Genomic DNA, 17,452 nt, shown 5'->3' on the forward strand with positions numbered 1-17,452 from the left:
GATTCCTGTCCTCACGGCTGCCCGGGAACTTAGGTGGAGGAGTATGCATAATACCTTCTCTCTCTTTTTACAGATAGGAATACTGAAGTTAGGAAGTATTCTACGCTGGCCCTTCCCTGTCTTAACCATCTCACTTAAGGACAATTCCATCCTTCCAGTTGCCAAACCAAAGCCTCGGAATGGTCCTTTGGTCCAGTCTTGGTCTCACACCATATTCTATCCATTAGCAAGATCTGTTTATATTCAAAATAGTTGCAGGAACATGATGCAACATCTGGGGTTCATGCTTAAATAACACAGGAGAGGATACGTGGATGCAAGAATCACCGAATGCCATTTTGTTGCAGGATCGGAGGGTTCTTGTCTCACCGGGTTGAAGAATGAATCTTGCCAGACACAAAAGGGTCAAGGGAAGTGAAAGTTTATTAAGTGAAGGTGAGAGCAGAAAGGCAAGAAAAATGCTCTCTAGAGTGAGAGGGGTCCCTCATGGGTTTCCACTGAGGGTTTTCAGGGTGGGTCCTTTATTGAAAACTCAACCAGGAAGCTTGTGACCTTGAGATTCTCGTGCCATCTTGGTTTGAGCAGGTGTTATTGGTAACACCCTTAATGACTCATTTCTTTGAGGTCTGGTAATTTTTCTGTGATTACACTGTAGCCACCAAAGAAAATGACTCCCTAACATCCGGGGCCGGTGGTCTGGTGTGTTCCCTTATCTCTTGTCCAGCCTCTCTTAGAGCCTCTGCCTGCCAGGAATAGTTTCAGAGCCTAGTCAGGGGCTCCCTATCCCTCCCTCCCTACACCTTAACCCTTTCCTTCCTCAGTTTGATCATTGTGGAAGCTGAATGATGGTTCACAGAGGTTCCTTTTGTTATTTCCACTTTTGTTTATGTTTGAAATTTTCCGTAATAAAAAAATTAAATCAGGGGCACCTGGGTGGCTCAGTCAGTTAGGTGTCTGCCTTCCTCTCTGGTCATGATCCCAGCGTCCTGGGATCAAGTCCTACTCAGTGGGGAGTCTGCTTCTCCTTCTATCACTGCCCCTCCTCCCAGCTCATGCTCTTTCTCTCTCTCTCTCCCTCTCTCTCTCTCAAATAAATAAATAAAATCTTTTTAAAAAATCATGCAACTTTTCCCTACCTTCACTGCTACCATTCTGATCCAAGCAGCCAGATTCCCCTGTTGGGACTTTTTTTTTTTTTTTAAGATTTTGATTTATTTATTTGAGAGAGAACGAGCATGAGGAGACAGGTAGGGGAAGGAGCAGAGAAACAGATTCCCCCCACTGAGCAGCAAGCCTGACATGGGGTTCGATCTTAGGCTCCGAGATCATGACCTGAGTGGAAGGCAGACACTTAACAGACTGAACCACCCAGGTGCCCTCCTGTTGGGACTATCGCAGTAGCTTTTTAACTGAGCCCCTGCTTCCCCTCTCACCTTCACAGCTACCCTCTGCTTTTAATCTAAACTTCCCCTAGCAGCCAGTGTGATCTCATTAATAAGAAAGTCAGACCATTTCACTCTTCTGCTTGAAACTTTCCAATGGCTCCCCATTTCATTCAGGGTAAAAGTCAGCCTTAATGAATGGTCTTCAAGATCTTACACTATTTGCACCCGAACATTTTACCACTTATACCTCATCTCCTCACAGTCTCTCCCTTTGGTCATCCCATTCTAGTCATGCTGTTATTCCTCAAACCCACCAGGCACACTGATGCCACAGGACCTTTGCGCTTGCTGCTCATTCTGCCATGAACCATCCTCTTCCCTCGGGCATACACATGGCTCACTCTGCCTCCTTCATGTCTTTGCTCAAATATCTCCCTTTCAGGCCTTTCCAACCACCTTATTTGAGACTGAACATCTAAACAATCCTACACACACACACACACACACACGCACGCACACACACCCCATATATCTTAACCTCTTGCCCTGCTTTACTTTTTCTGCTTAGCACTTCTCATTGTCTTATTTACTACGATTTGACTTATTTTTCCTGTTTATGGTCAGTCTCCACCATCAGAACGTAAACCCTCTGCAGGCACGGATTTTTGTCTAGTCCCTGCTGTATCCCCAGCACTGGCTTGGCATATAGTAACTACTCAATATTTATTGAATGAATGAATGATGGCATTCCAATTATTCAACCCTGCCCACCTGTCCAGGAACATCTCTCACCTCTCTCCTCCTTACCCTCTGTGCCAAGGCATATTTGACAACTCAATCCCTGGCACACACCAGGACCATTCGGACTTCTACTTTGCCTGTGGTCTGCCCTCCTCTTCCTCCTGGCCAGATCCGTAATCTTTTAAGGGTCACACTGGACTCTCAGAATCTCTTGCCCCTCTCCCCTACAGCTCTGAGAGCCCCTGGGGACAGGAATCCTATCTTATTTTGTCTTTTTAACACTGTTGGCAGCTAGCAGGTGCCCAACAGGTACTTAATGAGTGAATAATAATATTTGCATTTACTGAGTGCTTTCTGTGCTCAGTGTTCTCACACTTAATCTGGACAACAACCTATGGGGGAGGGTATGATTACTAACCCCTTTTTTATGGGTCAGTTATGGGAGGGTCAGAGAAGTAGAGTGTGGCAAAGGGCAGACCAGAACTGAAAGTCTGTTCTGCCAGACTCTGGATCTTTGGGCTTCCCCCAGCTCACCCTGACCAACCATGAGCAAGTCCCCATCTTTCTGAGCCTCGGGTTCATATGACAATGTGGGGTGACTGGCTGATAGAGAACATCCCACTCTGACCTACTGGGAGCATTGGCTCCTCCAGGGCTAAACTCAGCCAATTTCAGTTTCCAAATGTCATCAAAGGGAAACCAAAGCAGCTGAGAATCGAAACTGATAGCAAAAAGATTAGGCTGGAAGTCAAGCTTGTTAAGGTGGCCCCAGAACTCCCAGCGGGAGGGCCCCTGCTGCAGCAAAGGGTCTCCAAGAAGAGAAACTCAGGTCAGCCCAGTCACCTCCTGGTTTCCTCTCCACTCTGGCCCCTCTACCCCGCAGGGTGCTGGCAGTCAACTGAGGAGGAGCCCCCTTAAAGAAGTGGGCGTGCAGGGAGCCGGATAGCTGTGTGGCTATATATCTGTGCAGCGGTGGTCCTCTGGCTCAGAGATGGCACTGACCAGGGAGCTGTATGCCACCCCTGCCTCCAGGCTGGACTCCTTTGTGGCTCAATGGCTGCAGCCCTACCAGGAGCAGAAAGTGGAGGTTCTGGAGGCTGTGCAGACTGTGCAACAATTCCTGAGAGAAGAGCACTTTGAGGGCGACTGCGGACTGGATGAGAAGGTGCGGGTGCTGAAGGTGCTCAAGGTGAGATTGGTCCCCTCCATCCATAAAGCTAGGGCCTGGCAAAGGCAGCATGAGGGTCCTCATCCCAGAGGATGCTGGGAGCCTCTTGCCTCATTATCCTTAGCCCACGCGGCTGACATGTCAGGGCATCCCACTGAGCTGCCTGCACCCTACCCTGCTTCTGTCTTGAGCAGAACAGGTCTGGTAAGGAAACTCATGACAATAGTTCACTTTTCTGGAATGCACTAGCCTAATCCCTTACAATACACGAGCTCTAATTCATGCACCCTTTGAGGTATACACGATTCTTTTCCCATTTTACAGATGAGCAAAATGGAGGTTCGGACCCTTAAGATTCATAATGACTAAATGCAATGCAAGGTCTCTGATTGGATCCTGGTGTGAATAGACCATCCATAAAATACAGTTTGGGGACAAGTAGGGAAATTTTAATATGGCCTGAATATTAGATAATAGAGGCATTGTTGATTGTTTAGGTATAATCCTTTTGTGGTTATGGGCCAGGAGGAAGTGCTCTTTTTGGTTGGATACAAATGCTAAAGCAGGAGTGCCTGGGTGGCTCAGATGGTTAAGCATCTGTGTTTAAAAGCTCAGGTTATGGGACGCCTGGGTGGCTCAGTTGGTTAAGCGGCTGCCTTCAGCTCAGGTCATGATCCCAGCGTCCTGGGATCGAGTCCCACATTGGGCTCCTTGCTCCGCAGGGAGCCTGCTTCTCCCTCTGACTCTGCCTTCCACTCTGTCTGCCTGTGCTCGCTCTCTCTCTGACAATAAATAAATAATCTTTAAAAAAAAAAAAAAGCTCAGGTTATGATATCGGGGTCCTGGGATTTGAGGCCTTTATCGGGCTCCCTGCCAGTGGAGAATCTGCTTCTGCCTCTACCCTTGCTTGTGCTCTCTCTCTCTCTCTCTTACACTCAAATGAATAAATAAAATCTTTTTTTAAAAATGCTAAAGTATTCAGAGACAAAGTTCCTCAGTATTTGTAATTGCTCTAACAAGGTTTTAATGCAGCAAATGTGGCAAGGAGTTTAGATTGCTAGAACTAACTGCCTGGATATGTGAGTGCTTATTGGAGTCTCTTCCTACTTTTCTGTTGTAAGTTTTTGATTAGACGTTTTCTTTAGTGGAAGCTCAGAGAGGTAAGGTGACTTGTCCAAGGTCACACAGCTCATGGGGGAACTGGGATTTGAACCAGGATCTATCTATTCCACAGCCGGTGCTCTAGGCCAACCCCACTGATTTTTCTCCCCATGCCCTTCCTTCAGCTGCTTCTTGTCCTAGCTAGAATCAAAATTCAAGGGGGTCAAACCTGGAAAGGCCCTGGAGAATCAGTCTCAGCCAACCCTTTGTTTAAACATTAAGGAAACTGAAGCACAGAGATGGTGAGAGATGTCTCAGGTTCACACAGTGAGCTAGTGGCAAAGGCAGGACTAGAATTAGGGTGCCTGACCCCAGCCTAGGGCTCTAGTTCTCACCTCAGTAAAGGATTTAGAAATCTTGGGTCCCCAGCCCTTCCTTACACCCATCTCCAGCACCTAGAGCCTGAGGCCACAGGATTTAGACAGACCACGGTTTGACTCTTGGCTTCCTTTCCTTTCCTTCTTAGACTCCTCTTATCTCTCATACCTACTGTCTCATCATCATCATCACCAGTTTCCTCCTTGTCCAGCAAAAGCCTCATCAATGTAAACTAAGAGATAAGCACATGGTAAATGCACCAAAACAAAAGCGCCGTTATAAATTCTTGCTCTGAGTCAGGCAGACACCCCCAGCCTGCCCCACCCCTGACAATCTTGAGGGTGAAGTGGATGAAAGGGGGGGGTAGTCTGGAGACCAACTGAATGAGTTTTGATGACATGAAGTGGAATTTACCCAGCCCTCAAATTCTCCCTGGAGACCCGAGCCACTTCCCCCTCCCACCAAAACCATAAAATAAGAGTGATACCCCCAAAGCAATGGTAGAGGAGAAATAATGCTTTATGCACGTTCTAAACCCTCTTCCCACCCCCACAAAAATCTGGAGCTTGGTTGGTTCACATGAATGAATGCTCGAATGAGTTGGGTTTAAGAAGACTCGGACTGGAGTAAGTCACGAAGCTTGTTCAAGAATGTCCTTTAGTCTCCACCTGGGTCTTCATTGCAAAAGGCAGGAAGTCTGGGCATAGCTTTCAAGGGAATGTGCCCTTCATCCGCACACAGGGTTCCATCCCCAGCAGAAATGTTGGATCTCAATGAAGGTGCAGAAAGAGAATGCAAAAAAAAAAAAAAAAAAAAAAAGGAGGAAGAAAAGATGGCAGACTTCTCCTCAGAACTAGGGCCTTGGGGCACAGAGACTTGGGGCACAGGGAAGAAAGAAGTAGAACACCTTGTCAGAACACCTTGTCTTCTGACCCTTTAACTGACCATGACTATGACTCCTGGCCATGAATCCACTGTCTCAGCTTTCTCATCTGTACACTGGGGACAATGGACAATTACTGGGGTGACTAGTCCCCACCCCAGTCAGTGGGTGTTAAGATTAAATAAAAGATACCATGGGCATAAAGGACCTTCCATGGTGCCAGACACCGTGAAGGTTCAACCCATGACAGTTGCATTACAATCAATCTGTCGTGATTCCACTTGCCAGAAGAGGTAATCACCCTCAGGTCTGAGGGATCTCCCAGCCTGTGGTGAGAAAGACAGGAGGCCAGATATTTGTAGGGCTTTGTATACCAGAGGCAGGAGGGGCTGGAGAGCAGGTCTAGACTCTCAGAACATCAAATAGATTGCTTCCAAATCATCCGGCTCAGGCTCCTTCCATCCAGATGGGGAAACTGAATCCCAGGTAGAGAAGGGATGATCTGAGTCAAAACGAGACAAAGAAGAGGATGAGGGCTATACGGCTGACTTCCTGCATGCCGGGCCCATGGCAAGCCCCACACACACACACACCTTCTCTTATCTAATCCTCCCAGGAACCCATGACTCACATTCCACGATTACTCTCATTTTGCAGACGATGAATTAGGGTTCACATTTAGGGACCAGAGATGAGAAACAAGTGCAGGAGTCAAGGTCAAAGTCAGGCTGCCCCTTGGCTCTTACCCACCAGGCAATCCTGCTCCCAACTTTTTAATATCATGAAAGGCTCAGATGCCCAAATGCTCAGAATACCCTGGGGAGTAGGCCTCAGTGGTCTCTTGGAGGAGGCACCACTCTGCAGCTTAGAACACCCCATCTCAGCAGCAAAACAATGTCTGGGCTCTGGAGTCAGGCTGCCTGGGTTCAAACCCTGGCTCTGCTGTGTACTCTGTGACCCTGAGCGAGTGACTTCTCTTGAAATCTCAGTTTTCTCGCCTGTAAGAGGGGATGTTGGTACTACCCGCCCACACTTCTGGGCTGTGGGGAGCCTTGGATATGGGATAATTCACGTAAGGAGCACCAGGGACTGCCTGGCACAGGCAGTGGCAGATGACAGGGTTCTGTGTTCCGCAGGTAGGCTCCTTCGGGAATAGCACAGCAGTCAGGAACAACTTGGAGGTAGAACTGGTGGTGTTCCTGAGCTGTTTCCACAGCTTCCAGCAAGAGGCCAAGCACCACCAAGACATTCTGAGTCTGATATGGAAGAAGCTGTTGTGTTGCCAGGATCTGCTGGCCCTTGGGCTCAAGGACGTGGAAATCACCCAGGGAGACCCCGATGCTCTTGTCTTCACCATTGAGACCAGGAGGACGGCAGAGCCCATCACTGTCACCATCGTGCCTGCCTATAGGGCCCTGGGTAAGGGGGAGGGGAAGCCCATCAGATGCACACACCTGCCATCTCAGGGAGACCTGAACTCTCACACCTCTCATTCACAGCCAGCTGCAGACACCTGCAATCATCTGTTCAACCTACATCCTGAGCTGGGGGCTCAGTTGGGGCTGGCCCAACTCAGGCCATTGTGTTGATCAGCTTGGGAAACAATTACCAAAGAATCCTATGGATAAATACATGATTGCAAGAGGAGATGAGAGCGGCAGAGGGGAAGGTGTTAGAAGCAGAAGCTGGGGTCCTCCTGTAGCATTTATCACGGGTGCCAGGGCTTGTCCTTGTTTGGGCTTTTCCCGAAGCAGACCCTAAGACAAAGATGTGAGGATAAGCAGTCCTGGGAACTGCTGAGAGGGAAGTAGGGGAGAGGGATAGGGAAGGGAGGAAGCATCACAAAGTCACCAAATGAGCCTCTGGCTTCGTGCCCCTGGAGAACTCTAGGGGACAGCACAGAGTACCCCTCAACCAAATACAGTGTGGGATGTTTATTCCCCAACTTACCATCACCCTTGTCTGCGTTTGTCCTCAGGCGAAGAGTCCTGGGGTTGGAGTAAACAGTATCAGCTACAACCCCAGGTGAATCAGGTTTCATCCAGATGGGTGGCTGCTAGGATCCACCTTGTAGGGACGGTGTCAGAAATGGGGTCCCACCTGGGCAAGAACAAGAGTGCCGGGATGCATTAGTGATGGCTGCCGCGGAAGCACACCCTTCTGCAAATGCCCTTGAGGCCGCCAGCTCTCTTATCTGACCCTGGTTCTTGATTCTGGTGTCAGGAGGTTGGAATCAGTCACTGAGAAAGAAATCCCAAGCAGACATCAAGGGGACCTGGCGGGTTGGGACCTCGAGAGAGAATAACAGTCTTTGAGTGGTCTGAAGAATGGCAAGCCCACTTTTGGTTCTCCAGAAGGACAATCAAGCAAGGCAAACCTTGATTCTCTTGGGCCTTGAGGAGTCCAGTTTCCCTGGGGAGACACTCCAGGGAAATTAGCAGGCTCAACCCTTTCCTCCCCACTTAACAACCTGGGGTTTCCTAAATCCCGGCTCTCTACCTTTGCTCCCTCTCACCCCAGGGCCTTCTGTTTCCAACACTCAGCCACATCCTGAGGTCTATGTGAGTCTGATTGAGGCCCAGGGTTACCCTGGATATTTCTCCCCATCCTTCAGCGAGCTGCAGAGAAACTTCGTGAAATATCGGCCAACCAAGCTGAAGAGCCTCCTCCGGCTAGTAAAGCACTGGTACCTGCAGGTGAGGAGGCTGCCAGGATGGGGGCACAATAGGGGGAGCCTGTAGAGGGCAGGGAAGAGGAGGCGGGGCCTGCATCAAGGTGGGGGGTAGTAGTGGGGAAGGGGGGGAAATGCTAATCTTTTAAACTGTAAGTTGAAATAGTGATGAAGGTGGAGGAGGAGGAGGAGGAACAGAAGGAAGGAGAAAAGCAAGGAATATACAATATTTTCCAGGACACAAGTGTTTGCGACACCCCAGTTTCAGTCGATACTGGCTAACACTGACTACTTTGAGTTCTCCAGATGTTAGTTAATCTCAGCTAGTTAAGGACGAACAGAAGGAAAGTTTCTGTTAATTGCACCAGTTTCCCCCACAAATACCCGTGTTCCTGTCATGGTCATTACCGAGTGAATATATCTGCAACAGCCAATTTTTAGATTTCACAGATGCTGGCTTGCATGGTACCAGGTACATTTCAAAATATCTCCATGAATAAAGTCAACTAAACTTGTGAAAGGAAGACTCAGAAACAAACCCAAAGTTAGAAAGGGTGGAAGAAAGATGCTTTCTTGTATATATTAAAATACACACACGCAAACACACACACACATACACACACCCCTGGGTAACCCAATCATTCAGGGTCCTGGGGTTAAGCCCCACATAGAGCCCCACACTCAGTGGGGAGTCTGCTTGAGGATTTTCTCTCTCACGCTCTCCCTCTGCTCCTCCCCCCACTCACTCGCTTTCTGTCTCTCTAAAATAAATAAAAAAACAGAATCAGAAAATTTCCAAGGTTAGTAAGTTTACAGTTACTCTGTTTATTGGGGGTGGGGGTGAGGGATGGTGAAGCCATTTTCTTCTTACACGATTATCAAGTCAACCAAGGTTGTGGTACATCTTCCGTCATCAGAATGCCCAAAGCCAAGAACAAAGTTGGTTTGCTGTTTAGTCAGTCACTTACAGGAAACGCAAGGTTTTGTGGCTTTGGAGAACTAGAACTCCGCAGAAAGATTCATTTTCTTGCTGTCTAAGAATGCAAAGTGCTTTCTTCCTACATATGATATGCCCTTTTTTCTGGTAATGTCCAGAGAGTATATCAGCTTTGCTTCTAGAAGCCTCCCTTCTGTTTTTGTTCGAGTCTCCTCCTTAAAACAAGGATTTGATTGCATATGGTTTCTCTTTCTTTTTAAAAAAGATTTATTTATTTGAGAGAAAGGGAGAGAGAGTGCATGCACCTGGTTGGGGGGGGGGGTGCAGAGGGAAAGAATCTCAAACAGATCCCTGCTGAGTGCAGAGTCCCCTGTGGAGCTCAGCCTCAGGACCCTGAGGTCACAACCTGAGCCAAAATCAAGAGTCGGCCACTGAACCCACTGACCTACACAGACGCCCCTAGAAAGATTCTTTAGACAGGAAGTGACTGGTATCAGGTAAGATGCTTTCTTTTGCAAGTAGGAGAAAAACCAACTTAAACTGACTTAAACAGGGGCGCCTGGGTGGCTCAGTGGGTTAAGCCTCTGCCTTTGGGACATGATCTCAGGGTCCTAGGATTGAGCCCTGTATTAGGCTCTCTGCTTAGCAGGGAGCCTGCTTCCCGCTCTCTCTCTGCTTGCCTCTCTGCCTACTTGTGATCTCTCTGTCAAATAAATAAAATCTTAAAAAAAAAAAAAAAACCTGACTTAAACAATAAGGACAATTATCAGCTCGTAACAGGATTCACCCTGGCGTTGAGGGGAGTGGTAATCCCATCCAAACAGTGTAGGTACTATACAACTGAGAAGAGAGAAATGCTTCCTAGAGCTTTCTGTGTTCCCCCACAGAATCTCGGCTATTGCCAAGATCTGTAGAAACTTCCCTGTTGGGTTGGTGGCTCCGGGAATGCAGGAGGAACAATAGAAATGACCGCCGGGGCCGCCATCTTCCAGCCCCCTCCCCCACCTTCCTCAACCCTTGATTCTCCCACCAAAAGGCTGTATGCCCAGGTCACATCTCCATAGATAACCTGATACCTATGCAGGAAACAGAAGTATCAGGACCCCCCACCCCATACCCTCTGATCACCAAACACCCTATCATATATGGATGTGAGCCCATGCCCTGCCTTGGCCTGATAAAAGATCTCCACCAACTCTGACCCAGTGTGACTTCCCCGACTCCCCTTTCCAGAGTCGCGGAACCTCTCCCGAGGGTGCTCACCTCCTCCCAGCGCGACTTTCCTGGCTCCCCTTCTCCTGAGCCCTGAAACTTTGCCAGAGTGCCTTTAATAAATCTTGCCTTTTGCCTTCCTGGTGTCGTATTTATCTCGCCTATAAAATCTTACATTTCCACCCCTCTTTTTCTATCAGCAAAGACTTTTCTTTAAAGGAAATCTTTCAGAAGAAGCCTAGTACAGTAAAATAGATAGAAATGCAGTTGCTTAGGCTCAGATCTAGAGCCCAACACATTCACTCTTTGGGACACCTCTTCCTAAGTCCATTCCAGGAGTTACATGGGCACCTGGCTGGCTCAGTCAGTGTCATATACAATTCTTGAACTTGAAGTTGAGGCTTGGAGCCAGAGATTGCAGAGATTGCTTAAAACTAAAATATTTTTTAAGGTTTTATTTATCTATTTGACAGACAGAGATCACAAGTAGGCAGAGAGACAGGCAGAGAGAGAGGGGGACACAGGCTCCCTGCTGAGCAGAGAGCCTGATGCGGGGCTCCATCCCAGCACCCTGGGATCATGACCTGAGCTGAAGACAGTGGCTCTAACCCACGGAGCTACCCAGGTGCCCCAAAACTAAAATCTTAAAAAAAAAAAAAAAAGGAATAGTTTGAAATCCACTGGACCAACTGAGCCCCTTAATTCTGAAACAGGGAAACCATTTAGGGCCAGAGTGGGAAAGCGATTGGCCAAGATTACACAGCCAGTAGGTGGCAAAGCTGAGACAAGAAGTTGGAGTTGCCAGTTTCTGGTCCATCTAGAGTGATCCTGACACAAGATCTTGGGGTCTTTCCTGTCTCTTTCAACAACAGTACGTGAAAGCCAAGTGCCCCAGGGCCACGCTGCCCCCTGACTATGCCCTCGAGCTGCTGACCATCTATGCCTGGGAGATGGGTACTCAGGAAAATGAGAATTTCAGGCTGGATAAAGGCTTCACCTCAGTGATGGAACTACTCCAGGAGTTTAAGTTCCTCTGCATCTACTGGACCAAGTACTACACATTCCAGAACCCAGTCATCAAGGATTTTGTCAGAAAACAGCTCAAAAGAGACAGGTACTGGGCCCCTGCGTGTCTGCCACATCTCAGAGAACAGAAAGGAGAGAGGCAAAGGCAGTGTCGCATTGAATGGGAGGGCTGCTTTATCAGGCACTAAAATCACACTGACATCTCAAACCTTTCAAAATGGTGGGCAGAGGGGCTGTAAGCCTTCTCCTTGTGCCTCAAGGAACCCCACCCTACTTAGCTCTCTTGCTTCCAAAAGACCATTTCAGGGCATTCTAGCAACAGCATGGAAATGTGGAAAGAATCGCGGGCAGCCGGGTTTCATCCCAGTTCTGGCTTTTTCTCACCGCTGTGAGCCTCAGCATCTCCTCTGTAAAGCAGGAGTAAGTGGCATCTACAATGCAGGCTACTGTAAGGGTTGGGGAAATACCTAAAGGGCCCATGCGGTCTGGTCTATGGTAGATGCCAGAGAGGTGTTCACTCTCATGGCGCATGTAGCTCTACAAAGCACCAGCACCCATCCCTAACCCCGGGATTGTCACCGTTTATGTGAAGGCTGACTCAGCCTCCAGCCTTTGCCTGGGGCTTTCAGCTTCCCCCAGTGGCCGGTGGAGGCTGGTGGATAAACACCCCAGCTCCCTCCCATCCCAGATGGAAGGACTCTCTTAGGGTCACGTGTGCTACATTGTTTCCCAGAGTCCCTGTGCTGGGACTAACCTCCAGTTGCGCACAGTGGGAATCACCTCAATACAAACCCTTCATCGGTGTCCTTCCCTTCCTGAATCACTCTCCCACTCCCGACTGGGGCTTCCTGGCCTGTCCTTCCAAATCAACCATGGGCACTCACATTCTTCTCCTGGGATCTGCTTTTGGAGAAACCCAGCCTGAGACAACTCTTTATATTAGAAGCTCTAGGTCAGTGCGAGCAATATCCCAAGAATGTTTATTGTTCCCTTATGTGAATGTTGGGTCCCTTTAAAAAAAAAAAAAATACAAGGAAGTAAAACCCAGTCTCCTGATGAAAAGAGGATTCATTCTAAGGATGCCCAGAAATTTGAGGTTAGGAAACCATCAGGACCTGAGGCAAACCTACAGACACCCTCTTTCTCTGCCACTCCCTCTCATGGTCCACATGCCGTCTCTTCCTCTGACAACCTCTGCTTTTTTCCCCATACCTGCCCTACTCCCCTCTTACTTCCATGTGATGAGGGACCTCCCTTATCCTTGGTCCAAACCCCAGAAGGAACCAGTCTATTCACTGGGCCCAAACCCTACATGTCAGGTCACCTGGTGGATCACTTTGGGTCAGGTGATCTTACCCTGTAGGGAAGCCTGGCACTGCTCCCTAGTTCAGGCAGGGCTGTTTTGGGGTGCAGGGATGTTGGGGGTAGCAAACATAGAGCCTGTGGTGTCCAGCACCCTCCCATAGCACACTGTCACATTCTGTCATAGATGAAGTCACAGCTCCCTCCTTAGCCAAAAGCTCCTGGAGGGCAAGAGCCAGAACTTAATCATGGGCTTGGCATCTGACCCATGTGCTCAACCCAAGCCACCTAAGGAGACTGTTAGACCCTCTTTGAGCCAATATTCGCTAAGTATTCATTCACCATTTATACAGAAGAGAGATGCTTGGGGGCAGCCCAACCTCTTCTCTGTTGAACCAGAGCAAAGGGATAGGAACACCCATCTGCTGACAGTAAGAACTTAGAGAAGTCTGGGCCTCAGTTTTCTCATCTGTGAAATGGGGATATATAACAGCAATTAAATAGTCTCACCCCGGGGGACTCAATTAGGTAAGCAGCCGACTCTTGATTTCAGCTTGGGTCATGATCTCAAGGTCCTGTGATGGAGCCCCACACCAGGCCACCCCACTCAGCAGGAGTCTGCTTGTCTTCCTCTCCCTCTGCCCCTCCCCCGGCTCATGCATTTTGCGTGCTCTCTCTATCTCTCTCTCTTAAGTAAATAAATCTTAAGGAAAAAAAAGAAAGAAAGAAAGAAACCGATAGTCTAATAGTCTTTCCCTCCTAGAACTGTTATAAGGATTAAAATAGGTTAATTCCCATAGGGCTTGACTGAGTGCCTCAGTAACTCTCAGTGGTTATTGCTGATGGTGTTTCTATTATCCAAAGCAATTCAGCAGCCCTAGCCTCAAACTTACCTACGTAGTAAGTTTGCTCAGCAAAACAAAAGCTCTGATCTTAAGAGGCCCACCGGCCCGAGCCGGCCTCTGTTCTTGCTACAGCATACCTTTGGGGATCTCAACACTCCACACCCTAAAAAGGACTTCTTGGAAATATAATCAACCCCGATCTGTTCCTCTCCAGTGATGTTCCCGGACCCTTTGGGACCAATGGCCCCCCCAGGCTCCACACCCAGCACATGCTCAGTGGTTTTGATTAGATGATGCCTTGAACAGGCTTCTTTCTGGCCTGCAGACCAGAAAAAGCCTGGGAACCCTCTCCCTGTGCTGCAGGCCCATCATCTTGGATCCAGCCGATCCCACCCACAATGTGGCAGAAGGATACAGATGGGACATAGTCGCGGAGAGGGCCTCCCAGTGCCTGAAACAGAACTGTTGCTATGACAACAAGGAGAACCCAGTCCCCAGCTGGAATGTGAAGGTAATGGCTCTTCTGTGGGGCTGTCAGGGGCTTGAAGCTCAGAAGGAGGTAACTGCGGAGAATTTACCTATTTACTTACTTTCTGTGTCGATGGCACCAACAAGGCTTTAGAACCAGACAGGCCTGGCACCCGGCAGCTCTGTGATGTTGGGAACATTTTTCAACCTGCTGAGCCTCAGACTGCTTCCTTTAAATTCATGTTCTCTTTTTCTTTCTCTTTGCCATAACCGGAAGAGAAAGCTGTCATGCTCCCGATCACTGTGGGCAGGAATTGAGGCCACGCGAGTGAATTCAGCAGCTGTTTCGTGCCAGCACTTCGGGCTGGTGGGGACAACAGTGGGGTAGAAATCAAACATGGCTCCTACTCTCAAAGAACTCACTGGATTTGGGTGGGAAGCAAGCCCATGAAAACAACCTTGCACAAAACTGCTGGAAAGAAAAGAACTGCGAGGGAAGTTACTCAATGAACAAAAAATGCCAAGTAATATTATTATGCAATGGCAAACCTGCTGTATAGGCAAAGATCATAATAATCACTTTGATTCTATTCCTCTTGTACTTAATAACTTGCCAAGCACTTGTCCCGGGACAAATCTGTAAAATAGAGAGGTCAAACATTATTATCACTATCTTGAACACTGTTATCCCTGTTTTACAGATGAAGAAACTGAGACTCAGAGAGGTTAAGTGAATTAACCAACATCACACTGCTAGGAGCAGAGCCAGGATTTATGCCCAGGTCTTTGTGGGGGTCACCAGCCAAGTGAGGCCCACAGACAGACTGAATCTATATGCCTCTGGATTTTTCTGGAGTATAAAAATCATTTTGCAAAGATCTTTAATCTTGAAAATCAGAGGATGTGGGGATTCTGGGCCTATATTCCTTCTTAAAAAGATCAGCTAGCAGTCCAGCCCCACCCAGCGCCTGCCAGGTGCTGTTCTCCAGCCACTGGGGACTCCCAGAACCTTGAGCATGACCTCCAGTGGTGGTGAAGAACAGACTTTGGAGTCTGACCTTGGTTAAAATACCTGCTATGTTCCTCACTACCTCTGTGATGGTCACTAAGTCACTTAACCCTACTCAACCACAGTTTCCTCATCTGTACAAGGGGATGATAGGAACCAACTTCATGAGGCTGCTGTTGTACAAGACCCGGACTGGATCCTAGCCAAATAACCCAGTGGCACTCAGAGACCTTGGAGGATCCAAGGTTTATTTAATGCCAGAGGGCTCAGAGGAGAGTAATCTCTCAAGGTCTGAGCCCGGAGCACAAAGGGGGCACTTTATACACTTTTACTTCTGTACTGTGCCACTCTTACAGCTACTGCCAGTGGGAGAGGGGGAAAACCCGGAATGGCCCTAGGATTGGGACTGGGATCTCCTGCTGGATTGGTTGGCCACGTTAGAACACAGATTTCCCTTATCACTGTGAAAATAAAACGCATTCAGAAGAGTGCAGGCACCCAGCACAGGGCCTAGGAGGTGGTTGGCACAGCCCAAGTGTGTTGCTACTACTGCTGCTGTTGGAAACTTAGGAACAGGTAAGGAGAACTTCTGCATGTCAGGCAGAGGAGCGTGGAACTGACCCCCTCTCCCTCTTCTCTCCCTTCCAGAGGACACGAGACATCCAAGTGACAGTGGGACAGTGGGGTTACTCAGATTTGATTCTTACGGTGAACCCTTATGAGCCCATAAGGAAGATCCAAGAGAAGATCTGGGAGAGCCAGGGGACCTTGGCCCTGAAGCGTCTGTCCTTCCAGGAGCCCGGTGGCAAGCGACAGCTTCTCAGTAACCAGTGCTCCTTGGCCTATTACGGCATCTTCTCCAACATTCGTCTCTGTCTGGTGGAGGCCACCTCCCACGAGATCCAAGTATTTGTGAAGAATCCTGATGGCGGGAGCCATGCCTATGGCATTGATCCCAAAAGCTTCATCCTAGGCCTGAAGCACCAGATTGAAAACCAGCAGGGGCTGCCCAGAAAAAAGCAGCAGCTGCAGTTCCAAGGTCAAGTTCTGCAGGATTGGTCATCTTTGTGCAGCTATGGGATCCAGGACGGTGACAGCCTTATCCTCTCCAAGAAGAAAGCTGAAAGCTTTCCATTTCTGCCCCACTAATCTGGGACTCAGCATATCAGCCACTTCCTCCAGCTCTCACCTGGGGAGATGCCATGTCTTCACCAGCTTTGTAAATAGTTAGCTTAGCCCTGCAAGTGGGGGAATGAGGAGGGATGTGAGACATTTCGTATACAATGGACAATGGCCAGACCACATATGACGATAGGATTCTGACCCACACAACCTCTGCAGTCCCCAGCCCAGGAAGCCAAACCACCACCTTCGCAGCAATCTACCCCAGTCATCAGGACTTGGTCACTAACTGCCTAATTCCACTGCACTTCCAACATAGAGCCAACCAGAAAAAGGCAAATAAGTTCCCTAACCAATCACAGAGGACAGCCTGCTTCTAGTTAGCCACCTACTGCTTCCCCATGCCAACAGCTTCAATCAAGAAGTGAAGAGAAACCTCCTCTTTTTTCCACTATAAAGCTTTCTCTGTCTTGGAGTCTCTGCCAATTTGCAGGGAACAGTGGCTGGCTCCCTTATAATAGAAAGCTAGAAATAAATAACCTTTGTTTAATCTCTTTTTGGGTGTTCTTCATCTCTTTCCACACATGCTAACATCTGGGACAGTGAGTATGATGAAGTGTAAAACAATTCTCTCAACTCCTGATGCACACACACAAATGGTCTGTAATAGTCCAAAGGCTTTTGGAAAAGAACAGTATCTCTATCATCAGAGGACTTCATGTGATCAGGTTACTCCAATAACCCAATAAAATGTTTCATTTCCCCCCTCGCCTTTGCCCTGATTCCTTTTTTGTTTCTTTATATATATACATATACATATATATTAAGATTTTATTTATTTATTAGAGAGAGAGAGCACAAGCAGGGGTAAGAGCAGAGGGAGAAGCAGGATCCCTGGGGGCAAGGAACCAGATGCCCACCATTCCAGAACCCTGGGATCATGACCTGAGCCAAAGGCAGATGCTTAACTGAATGAGCCACCCAGGCGCCCTCCTTTGGTTAATTTTTGTTGGACACAACAATCTGAGTTTTAATAAGTTCCCTATGGTGTTTCTGATGCCTAGAAGAATTTGGGAATTACTGGAATAAATGGATAATATTGAAATTACATTGGATCAAAGCCTAAGAACCAATGCTGGTTTTGTAATTAACTCCCTGTAGGACCTTAGGCAATTCCTTCTCTTCTGTGGATCTCATTTGCCTC

General features: G+C 48.2%; 1 protein-coding gene across 1 annotated transcript in view; it reads left to right on the forward strand.

Moving 5' to 3' along the window:
• Positions 1-16,802, forward strand: part of LOC309857423 (2'-5'-oligoadenylate synthase 2-like) — a 34,454-nt gene extending 17,652 nt beyond the window's left edge. The window contains 6 exon segments of the mRNA XM_082750140.1: positions 3,073-3,315; positions 6,793-7,075; positions 8,177-8,352; positions 11,349-11,590; positions 14,013-14,160; positions 15,775-16,802. Coding sequence (XP_082606266.1) covers positions 3,073-3,315; positions 6,793-7,075; positions 8,177-8,352; positions 11,349-11,590; positions 14,013-14,160; positions 15,775-16,275 — 1,593 coding nt within the window. The 3' untranslated portion in view covers positions 16,276-16,802.
• Positions 16,803-17,452: the final 650 nt, after the last annotated feature.

The sequence above is a fragment of the Mustela nivalis genome (genome assembly GCF_964662115.1).
Source record: "Mustela nivalis genome assembly, contig: HAP1_SCAFFOLD_692, whole genome shotgun sequence".
Taxonomy (NCBI): domain Eukaryota; kingdom Metazoa; phylum Chordata; class Mammalia; order Carnivora; family Mustelidae; genus Mustela; species Mustela nivalis.